The sequence below is a fragment of the Eucyclogobius newberryi genome, unplaced genomic scaffold (genome assembly GCF_026437365.1).
Source record: "Eucyclogobius newberryi isolate DKJ021-1_F unplaced genomic scaffold, fEucNew1.0.hap1 SCAF_16, whole genome shotgun sequence".
NCBI lineage: Eukaryota > Metazoa > Chordata > Actinopteri > Gobiiformes > Gobiidae > Eucyclogobius > Eucyclogobius newberryi.
This window is the reverse complement of record NW_027315790.1, coordinates 5,291,397-5,303,604: the sequence shown is the minus strand read 5'-3', so window position 1 is coordinate 5,303,604 and position 12,208 is coordinate 5,291,397. Positions and strand designations below refer to the sequence as shown.

Genomic DNA, 12,208 nt, shown 5'->3' with positions numbered 1-12,208 from the left:
CAGAGTGTAGTGTGCAGAGTGTAGTGTGCAGAGTGTAGTGTGCAGAGTGTAGTGTGCAGAGTGTAGTGTGCAGTGTGCAGAGTGTAGTGTGCAGAGTGTAGTGTGCAGAGTGTAGTGTGCAGAGTGTAGTGTGCAGAGTGTAGTGTGCAGTGTGCAGAGTGTAGTGTGCAGAGTGTAGTGTGCAGAGTGTAGTGTGCAGAGTGTAGTGTGCAGAGTGTAGTGTGCAGAGTGTAGTGTGCAGAGTGTAGTGTGCAGAGTGTAGTGTGCAGAGTGTAGTGTGCAGAGTGTAGTGTGCAGAGTGTAGTGTGCAGAGTCGTGTAAACTGTGGTTGCACTGGGTCAAGTGTGGATAGGCCGCTTTAAGAGGAGGTGCAGTAAATGTGTCGTCCAGTGATAACAAACAGGCAGTTCTCAGCAGCTCATTAGCCCACTTGTATCTTAAGGTTGAAACATTTGTGCGGAACAATCTCACTCTAATATCACCCTCATGACTGGCTGCTGTGTGAACTATCGGGTATAAAGCTGGAGGGTAGAATTTACAGATCTGATATTTACATCTTCACGCTTCTGTTTATGTGTCTGGTTTTGTTTGACGTAGATTCAGTGGTGGTTATAAAGCTAACTAGCCTGTGTTAGCTGCACAGGACACACCTGAGCTCGCACGTCTCATGTGGTAAGCAAGAGCAGTGTTATCTCACTAATAGTGATGAATGATTCGGCCCGGAACGATGAGACCTTAACATATTACATTTGGTTGATGAAAAGAAGGCTGAAAGGTAACTTTACCTGGCTAGCTGCGCGGCTAGCGCTAACACAGCTCATTCATACTCATTCTCATCAATTTCGCCAAATAATAAAATATAGGAAACGCGCGCTTTACAGTAATGCACGCGGATAATACAAAGATATGTGCGCTGTGTAGTTTTAATCTCACAACAGAAGAGAAACAACAATATCACAGTTTGTAGCTCTTGCTAGCGTGAGATGCAGCTAGCCTAGCCTGTTAGCCGCTAACAGCTCCTACTCAAGTCTACTAACAGACATTTTACGTTATTTTAAAGAACGTGTACTTAATTACAGTCTTTGTTATTGAATGATGGTGACGCATGCTTAACACACTCACTTTATCGCTCGTATTGACTAGACCGGGCAGAGAAGCTCCCGTCCTGTTAGCAGCATGTTCTGTGGACCACAGTGTGGACAATGAAAAACAGCACAGCAGTGACGCACTGACGTCTGGATGGTGTTGCCATGGGGACGCACGGAAGCTGGGATACAGGGAAATCATTATCAACAGTTTTAAAATACTTTTTCAATCATATGGTCTCAGGCTAAAGTATAACCTGGTCAGTGTAAAAGGTAAATAAACTACTGGCGATGAGTCTGCTCAATAAAACAGAATTGATGTGAACGACAGATTCCATCTTTAAAACAGGAGAATTTGTCCTTGGAAGGCCAAATGATCACAGAATGGCTAGTGTATGTTTTAACATGTATAAAGAAACTGAACACAAAGGGTTTTAAACTCCATTCATCACAGAGTCGGACAGAGAAGTTCTACAATCAATATATTATAAAGAATATGTCTGCTCCAACGGGTTAGAATCTACATTGTGTTTTGAATGAGTTACAAGGGTTCATTAATCAGAGCAGTATGAATAGCACACACAGTCATTTGTATTAGGCCTAATGTGGTAATGGTGTGGTGATAAGATCAATCCATAACCAACTCCTGACTCAAGTAGCTGTTGCTATAAAAAAAACTTGAGGAGGCCTATATTGATTGTTTGAACCCAATGTATATGAAATGTATTAGCTATAGTCTCTTGTGGATTCAGTCAGGGTGCTCAGAGAGGAGTGACATGATCTGCAGCACTTCTACATCTGCAGACTGTACAGACTCCAGAGTGGGGGTCACTTTATTAGACAGTAGTGACTGGTGCTGGTCTCGGCAGAGGGCCAAAGCTGTAAGACTGTAGCAGCCACATCTTTGCCACTCTGCCCCAGGACAGCTGCACTGAGGGGTGATTTAACTGAATGTAAATTGTTCTTATTGTAATGACATATGCGATAGTCCATAGAAGATTAAAGAAATGTTCATTAATGTGTTAAAGTTTCTTTTCAAATAAAGAAATACATTTACAAATAGACCCTTTAAAATGTGACTGGAGGCCAAAAAGATGTAAACTATAAAATAGTTTAAATGATTAACTGACCAAATCAGACCAAAATTATTTAAAGATTTTTTTATTTTTTTTTAAAGTAACAGTTTGGTACTTTTAGTATAGTCGGTTAGTTTGCTTTTCTGTTGCAGAAGAAAATTAAAAATATAGATTTGAGCTTAACAAAAGTATAATTTAGGGTAAAGTAAGTAAAATGTCTGTAGATTCTATGATTCTGAATTTTGTCTTCACCAAAAGAAAGTGAAAACTGAAATGGAAAAAGTGTCTCTTACAATTTCCTTTTAAATTAACGAATAATATAAAATATAATGGTATTTCTCTATTGAAATAACATTATGTTCCACTTTACTTTTGCCTCCATTCTGGAATTTTCAAATAGATTTCTTCACAAACTTTTAAAGCAGGGGTGTCCAAACCTTTTTCAGGGCCGCATTTTGAAACTTATTTACGGAGTAGAGGGCCACAGACAACCCGCCAATGAAGTAAACCATAGGAAATTTTGCATTTGACATAGTTTCGATGCCTCCACACCTTTAATGAGACTTGGAACATTAATAATAGGTTGGAATTTTTCCAATTTACTGTAAAAAGTATTACTTCTTGTTGTCGTTTGGGCCAACTTAGCAGGAAGCCTGCATTTGGCCCACAGGCCACAGTTTGGACACACCTGTTTTAAAGGGTCTAATATAAAGATCTTATGTACAATCACCTTTTTCAACCATATTTTCCCATAAAAACAAAACAATATAGTATATTTCATTTCATTCTTGCATGTTTTGATTTTCAGGACTTTTCTCGATATCTCGAAACGAGGCGATCTCCTTTATGAAGTGACCGTCTCAACTATTTAGCCTAGTTTAGCCGACATCTCTTTTAGCCGAAATGCTTATCCACATTCCAAACCACCTCAAACATTCTGACCATTCTGCTTTTTTTTTATTAGACGTCCTCTTTTGACTTCTTTTAGTTAAGCAAATAAGCCTTGATGAAAACAAATGATGGGGGTTTATAAGACTGATGTGTCGGACTTGCTGGGGCCGATGATTACAACGGCCCCTGCCTGTTTGACAAATGGCCTGGCTTGTATTGTGCCACAAAGAGGTCCTTCTTTTATCAGCGTTCATCAAAAACACTCGGGCGATATCGCGGACGCCATCACTGTCATCATCAGTATCAGAGCTTTTATCGTGTTCTCCTGGGCACAACATGGAGTCGGAGGCGTGACCAGATCGCAGGGCAGGAAATGGGAAAAGTATAGGCTATGGAATGGTCGTTTTGTGATAATGGCACAAAGTATGAGCGAATGACAACTTGTGTTCTTTGTTTTGATGGGGGTGATGATGAGGGGAGTAAAGCTGGAACCAGACAATTCTTTATTACTGTTTTTATTGGTTGCATTTGTGATGTGTACATGTACCGCGTTTACACAAAGGAGGAACTCATGAAACTGCGGAGAACAGTCGTCTTACCCGGAGATCGTCACGTTATCCCATCGCAATACTGACCTAACCTAATACTGATGTGCAATTCTGTCGTATGTGCAATTGCTGTTGGAATTCATGTGCAAATCATGTGCAATTACTGTGAAATTCATGTGCAATCTATGTGCTGTCGTGACACATATTCATGTGCAATTACTGTCGGGATCACATGCAATGGTATTTATGTATTTATTTATTTGTCTATGGGAGTTTTTATTTGTTTATAGGAGATCTTCTACTGAAAGTGTTTTTCAGACTTCCTATAAGTGATCTGTTCTTCTGTATCTACCTCTGTATCTACCTGCGTTGCAACAATGAAATTTCCCCATGTGGGACAATAAAGGAATATCTTATCTTATCTTATCCAGCAGCTCCACTGTTATTCGTGTAATGGTTCTCAAACTGTGCCATGGGTTTGCTTCATTTAGAGACGACTTTATACAGATTTGAGTTCTCTTTTGGGTTTGTCCTTGGTAAAAGGTCTACAAAACAAAATGACGGCCTATAGAGAAGTAAAAGTAAACATCCCAATTTGTCCAAAGCCTTTTCAGTTTGATGTTATTTAGACTGGAAAAGTCTGGTTGTAGACGTGGTTCAGATCGTATGGAAGTTGAAAGGCTAAATCCTTTCCAAGGTTCCACTTAGTGAGAAATAATGCACTCTACGAGCAAGTGTGTCCATTTTATGAAAGACAAAGCACCAATTAAAAGTTAAGTATTGGAAACCTGATCTTGGTTCGGCAAATAAAACTTAAAGGGCATATATTATGGATTTGTATTGTTATTTGCCTTTAAACTTGCTCGTCTTGAGGACCTCTGCTTTGGCATCTCATGTTTTCAAAATTGAAATAATGTGTTCACTGAAAGCACACGTTACTGTTTATCTGTGAGGCCTTCCCTCATCAGGATTCATGTCAACACTCCCTCTACTGGGATTAGAGTACAAAAGATGTTGAACGGAGTGTGTTTTGAGCCTCAAAGGGAGAGAACTTTCTAAACAGGATTATGGAAAAATTGCAAATAAAGCAAAATACACCTTACGGTAATTTTTATTTTGTTTTATAATGAAGGAACAATGTTCACCTTAAAAGCTCAAAATAGTCAATTTTGCAATATTTATGTCTTTTAAAACATATGTGGACTTTACAGCATTGATACAGTTTCTAAACCAAATGTATTTAGTTGCAAATACAGGCACAGTAACACAATCTTTGTTTTTCCACAGACATTTTCAAATATGCAAATCTTGACATTTTCTCACAGTGAACAATACAACGGAATGACGTAAAGTACCGGTAGAAAAAAACAACATTCAATATCATATTCTCTTTTATTTTTTTTTCATAAAATATATCAAACTAAAATATACCAAGACACTTCTCTGCCCTCTCAAGCCTCATGAGACGATCACTAAAACATGAAAACAAGTTTTACCAAAGGATGGGAAATGTGATTTCAAGTGCAAACCTACCCTGGATGCCCATTATTCTCCTGAACCACAGTTGTCTCTCTAAGACCTTTGCAACACTGAGGCTTTTGGCCTTAGAATACAATAAATGTTCACAGCAAGTTTTATCTTTTGCCTTTTTTAGGCCAGCAGGTGGCACACAAGCAGTTAGTCCTTGAAGTGAAGGAGTTTAAACAACAAGGTTAAAAGTAGCTGCTCATATAAAAGTTCACGAACCGCACAGTGAAAGAAATATAAAAGCGGAAATAACGGAATGCTTCAGGTGAATGGTATTTAAAATCACTGTGGAGAACTTCTGAATTACTCCCACTGTCCCAGATGGTGTCCAAAGGTGGTGCGTGAGTGTTTTGAGTGACAGGAGGGACACAATGTATATTCTGGATGATTCAAACGTGTGAAATGAACTAAACTCTACTCCAGCATAGTATGGACGTTGCAAAGTTTCCTTAAATGGAAATATGAAAACGAAAGAGGCTCGATTTGAATTTTGTCTGGTAAAAATAAAAGTCCTTCATATTTATTATTTATTTATTTATTTATTTATTTATTTATTTATTTATTTATTTATTTATTTATTTATTTATTTATTTATTTATTGTAAATGGAGGTTGATAGCTGAGTAAAATATTGAGACTCAAAGACTTATCCATTTTGCAAAGCATTTGTACTGAAATAGTTTAATTGTGAGCGCCCATCACAAAGATCTGTATGTAAGTTTCCCATTCATTTTTCATTAGGATGGAAAATCACGTAGGTGGAGTTTGATTTTGTCTACCATTTAAAACTGTTAAGTACCAATTTTTTTGGTTTGTTTAACTAAAAGTGTAGTTGGAGATGTTAATCGCTAACTGGGGTTCGGCAGCAGGACCACGACTCAACCTCTTACTTCTCTAGCAACCACACCTCCACTCTTTAACCACGCCTCTAATTACCCAGAAGGCCTATAAATATACAGGCCAATCCCAGCATCTCTTGTTGTCTCTGCTCTCTCGACCCCGCCCTCCCACCCCATGTCTCTATCATCTTCACCTTAACACACTCTGAGGTTCTGAATCGGCTGATTACCCGAGACAGAGCCCCCATCCTGAGTCTCTACCCAGCCAACTATCATCGATCCATCATCGATCCATCATCGATCCATCATCGATCCATCATCACTATTATCAATAAACATTCTTTCGTATTCCATTGTTGTGGCGTGGTCCTTGCTAGTGAACAAATAGCATATTAAATGTTAATGCATATGAGCTGTGGTAACCAATGACCACTAGGCCTATATTTTTAAATGTTATTTTATAAATGGACTGAAAACAACTGCATTACGGAATTAGCTACCACAGAGTTAGCCTCTGTTTTTCCTTTAATCTGTTACTATTTTAATTTCTCGAGCTCTGTGGAAAAGCTACTGCCAGGGACACGGATTTTGTCACATTGCTCGCTAAGAATCATGGGAAAACAAATGTATGCCTATATTCTGACAGTTTATTCCCTATTATGGTGTATTATCTTTTTTTTTTTTTTTTTTTATACAATTAAATAGAAAAAAACATAAATAGAACGAACCACAAAACAACCAGAAAGTAAAAATCCAAAGAAAAACTAAACATAAATACAAACAAAATCATGGCATAGTTAAATAAAAATAAAAATCCCATTTGGTCCAAAGTCGGTCAAATTTGTCCATTTCCAAATTGAGTCTGAATGTCAGTCCATCATCTTTGGTGATGTTTGCGTCATCCACCTCTTTGTTATGGCCTTTTTTCCTGCCACCAAAAGTACATTCGATATGTATCCGTTGACTGTGTCCATGGCAGGAGCTCTAAAGCCCAGATACGTAGTTCTATTGTTGAGAGGGATGGCACTTTCAAAAACAGTCTGCAGTGCATTATTAATTTCAGGACTGTCCCAAAACACTTGAGTGGTTTGCCTCCTGGCTGCCACACTCTCTCCAACAGTGAATAATGGGCACTTTGACATGGTGTTATAAAGAAACATCCAACAAAATTCCCTCCCACTTCATGCTAAGCATCCCTGCACTAAAACTATGTTCACTATGAATGTATTGATTGCTGTAATTTCCGTGCTATAGGGCACAATGGATTATCAGGCGCACTGTCAATGAATGGTCTATTTTCGATAATTTTTCACATATAAGTCGCTCCGGATCGACTATAAGGCGCATTAAGCGAAACAAAATCTCTTTGAGGTCAGTAAGCACAACCACAAATAATCCATAAATAGGCACACTGTCGTTTTTTGAGGAAATTAAAGGCTTTTAAGTGCGTATTATAGTGCTTAAAATACGGCATATTAGCGTAATGGCCCTGTTGCTAAAAGTTGAAAACATTTTCATGACATACCTGTTACTGCCAGTAGAGGGAGCTCTAATGCAAAGCTAATTTCTTGGGAATGAAATCATGCTTTTTACGTGTATATTAGCATTTGGGCAAGGCAAGTTTATTTGTAGACCACATTTCATACAAAGTGCTTCACACAACAGTAAAAAAATCATTAAAATAAACAAAGAAACAAAGAAATTACAGACCACACACATAACATTCCAGACACTCTTTCCCATATTTATTTGACATTGCAGCATGACAGATGTCTCCGGGATGGACACATCACTTTTAGATTGATTCTTTCCCATATCAACACGCTATCTGCGTCTGCACACGTCTGTGCTGAGCGTATGTATCTTTTACGACGACTCTCTCGTCGATGCACATTAGTCAAAAACTTAACATCCAAATGCCATGGTGACCAAAATAATGCATGATGTACCCACTTTATTGCTATTCCTAATCAGCACAATCCCGCTGTAATAATGTTGTCATCATGCACACATGGGTGTATAAAATACTTTTAATTGCACTGTCACATTTTCCCGCATCGTCACACATATGCTCTTAAAGTGGATGGAGCACTATGAAAAAAAATTACCACCCACGAACAATAAAACCTCATAGTGAACTCCGATTGAACGGTCGACCTGCAAGTCTCTCCGCTGCTGAGAAAGTGTCTGGGGTCCCGAATCAGTCAGCTTGATGAGGCACGCAACAGAACCAATTACACCGGGGGGGGCAAGAATACCAGCAGCTTTCGCAAATAAAAACATTACATCCAGGACGTGCTACGACAAGTAAGGTTTAAAAGCCCATTTGAAGAGGAGTAATGGCACCGCGTGTTATTTATGAAACTCAAGTCCGAAATGTTCCCGGGTGTCTGGCTGATCTACGGCCCTCCAGCACCTGAAGATGTTGCATTTAAATTGGAATATTTATCCTTTGGCGCGGCGTAAATCATGTGCGCCGCTGCTCCCTGCATTTATCCAGTGTGCGTTTCATTTCAGATCTGTGGATTGTAGCCACCAGTCATCTGCAAGGACAGATACTTCTTATAATAACATGTACACTGGTTTTCAATTACTGGACAAAAATAGATTTAGTGTGACTGTGCGTGTCAACAAGAATGAAGGCAATGATGTAGTCTGTGGTAAGCTGTTTGAATCTGCAGTTCAGATCCTCAGACACCGCGGCTGACGACTGGAAAAAGGTGAATAAATTAAACATAATTTTTTTTGCGACTTCCTTTTTTTGCCCAGTGCTCAATTTTTGCCCAAAGATAATTATTTTGTATTGGACATATCATCTGAAATTGTTGATCATTCAAATACAGTATAATATATAATGTAATTTGTATTTTTTTGTAATTTGGCGTGTAGTTTCGGTGTTTCAAATATGTCTTTACCTATTGTGGTGTCCCCCCAGGCTCCGTACTAGGCCTAATACTGTATTATTTTTTAATCCAATGGAACTGCATATGTAAAACATATGTTGAATAAAAAACAAGGACATTTTGTATGATGTAATTTGACCATGAAGTGAATTAATAGTTGCTGAAAATACATGGAAATAGAGCTGTATTGACTTGAGAGATGTTGATGATTCGTCTTCATGAAACCAAACTTTAATTCTCATTGCCAGAAACGATCAACGAATATGAAGCAATATGTACAATATTCAAGAAAATACAAACGTAAACCCAGAAAATGTCAATTCATCATGATTAAAATGTTATAATCATTATTATTTGTCATAGAGGTAAGGGTCACTTTACATTGCCTATTCATAATCACACCTACAAGAAGTTTTCATTTGCTGCTGCCATTAGCAACCAATATTTTTGAGTTAAATGTGAAAGTTTTGGTTCATGTTCTAAATGTAACAAGCCAATAAAGTCATAATAGGCCAGAACAGGTCAGTTATGTTATTAAACTGCTCAGCTGATTATGTAAAAACATCTTTCTGCGTTATTGACTACATTTATTAAGAAAAACATGATAACATTTATAACTTTAACTTTAATAATGTTTTGTTTTTTGCCATTTCTTAAATTAGAGTGTTCAATGGCAAAGTTGTCAGCCCCGAGACACAGCAAATGTCAAATTTCAATCATAACCCTCTTTATAGTTTATTGCATTATTGGTTGCTACTGCTGTATCCATTTGGCTCATATGTGCTTCAAGTGCTTCGAATCACTCCAGCAACTTTGAATTCTCTTCTTATATGTCACTCCTTGTGCCATAACATCTCAGTCATATTCAGAAAGTACTTTATTCACAGATAGCGGGTAAAATGCAGATGGCGTGAGTCTGACATCTTCCAATTTCCTTTAAAAGAAGGACAATTTATAAAAGTTGCGGCCTCTTCTCGTTGATGCTCTGGATCCAGGCACCATTTGTCTAACGGATGTGCTGTCACATCCCATGGTGCACTGCTGCTCCAGCTTGTGGACGCCTCGGAGCGCTAGTTTTTCTTTGTTATCGTTACACCGCTGGAGCTGTTCCTCTCATGTAAACAAACACGCAGCAGAGGTGAGTAATCCTGACTTTGGATGGGATTAAAATGAGTGTGAAGGACCGGGTACAAAGTGAAGGGCGCTTTAACCAAACTGTAGTAATGAGGCCGTCACAATATAGCAGACATTTTGAAACAAAATAAGGAAAATGATGGAAGTATTCTAACAATACAAATGAAAAATAGTTTCCGTGTAAGTCAAACAATACTTGCGCCACAAAAACACAGGTCAAGGCTAAAGGTGCAAAGAAATTTTTCATTTTTATTGTGTGATCCCATTGTATTTCCTGTGATGGTAACTTGACCCTGTCTTTGTTTCATCCAAAAGTCATTCTCAATCTGCAAACCTGGTCTGAGAACTCTGATATTCATCCTACTCTGGGCTGCGTAAGCTCTGCCCTTCGCAAGAGGCTTCCAGACTGTTTAAGTTTCACTTGAAACTAATCTTCTTGTTACCCTAACATCCCTTTAAATCCTATTTTATCTGGCTGTACCTGATTAGCATCTGACTGGTTTGTACTGTTTCCTTGCCAAGGCTTCAAAACGCTGTTTGAAACAGCCAGAAATATGAAACCATTTCTGTTATCGCATTCTTAACTCCTCTTTCAAACCAACTCTTCTGCTTTTTCTTCTTCTTCTGCTCAGAATCTTCACCTCACTGTCTTCAAACGAGTGGTTTGTGGCTTCAGATGAAGATGCACAGCGCTCTGCAAACCCACTAGGGTCAAGATGGAAAATATTTCGGGTGCATAATGCATCAAACATCAGCCAAACCCAATGCATTACATAAAGAGATGTTCAAATGCAGAGCAGAGTATAGACCTCCAACCAGAAAAATGATAGTGCACCTTTAAGGAAAACTTTGGGCACAGAACAGGATTGTGCAAGAGCATCGGAAAAAGTGTCCAAAACATGTGGAACACATGACTTTATTTTCCACTGTATTTTTGAAATAGTGCTCCTCCTCCTCCGACACCACCGCCTCTTCTCTCTCAGCCTATTTGAACTTTCCAACTAACAATTCCTTGCTATTGGAACGTCTTGGAATGTCTTGGGTCTAAACTTTATTTGTAATTTTAGCTGACAAAGCCTGCATCATCTCAAATCGCCTAAATCCTGTCTTGGGGACAGGCACTTTAATTTTGCAACTCGATGCAAATCTCTTTTGTTTGCCTGGCTACAAATAATTTCAACTATGTAGTACACAAAGAGTGAATCAAGTTGCCAGTTCTTTTTCCCCAACTCATGAGCACTAAAGAATATACTTTTAATTTGTACAAGGAACTCTCCCATCTCCTATGCACTACTTGCATTTGATTATCTCAGCTAGCGAGAAACCTTTCACAGAAAACTGACAAAAGTTACCTCAAGTCAACTTTCGAGTCCGTAAGTGGCCGACTCCATGAATAAATTGCAAATAAATTGTCTTTCTAGTTCCTTTAATGAAAACGGCGCTGTATGAATTTGTCCTCCATCCAAATGACTACGCGCGCGCCGCCTATATGCATTTCCCGCTCATCCCTCTCCGGCGTCTGACCTAGTGGACATTGTCTTGCTGCTAAATCTGCTCTCTCCCTGCAGCGGCCCGGCTTGTGAGGAGCGCCTTATCAGCTCCGACCAGAGTTGCCCTCACTCGCAAACCACCTCCATCGCCTTAGAGGAAAATAAATTGCGGCCCAAGCAGTTAATAAGAATAAAAAAAATACATATACAAAGCAATTGCGTGTGGATCTCTCTTGTAGCGTTAACAGACCTATGGTGTACTGGTACATGCCTTTTTCCTTCCTTCTTTTTGGATTTGTTGTTGTGCCGGTACGAGATATCATATGAGGTTTTGACCTGCTTCTCGTGACTCACATGTTAGCGCCGGAGTGTCATAGCTAGCATATTGAATTCCCGACAATGGTGTAGCAATGCAATGCGAGGTAATTACACATCGAATGTTCTCTTTCGTCAGTGGGGGCTCCTGTGTGTGGGGGGGGGGGATCCGTCTGTTGCAGTTATACAGATTGTTTGGGAAATAAACATGTTTCCCCAAGCAACCATTTACATTGATATGGAAAAAGCGGTAGCATGGTGGTGGGATAGCGACGCCACGCTAAATTAACTTCTGGCAACGGCGCATGTGAGGTGTTGGCAAAGAAATAAAGGGCAATGTTCCATTATGCCTTACACAATGAGGTTCCTGTTACAGATGTGATTTATAGGAACTGTTGTGT

General features: G+C 39.0%; 1 protein-coding gene across 2 annotated transcripts in view; it reads right to left on the bottom strand.

Annotated features, from left to right (window-relative positions):
• phf14 (PHD finger protein 14) overlaps window positions 1-1,222 on the bottom strand; it is a 61,712-nt gene extending 60,490 nt beyond the window's left edge. For both annotated transcript variants that reach the window (XM_072447329.1, XM_072447330.1), the window contains exon 1: window positions 1,123-1,222. In XM_072447329.1, the coding sequence (XP_072303430.1) occupies window position 1,123 (1 nt within the window). In that variant the 5' untranslated portion in view covers window positions 1,124-1,222. The remainder of the gene's footprint in view (window positions 1-1,122) is intronic.
• Window positions 1,223-12,208: the final 10,986 nt, after the last annotated feature.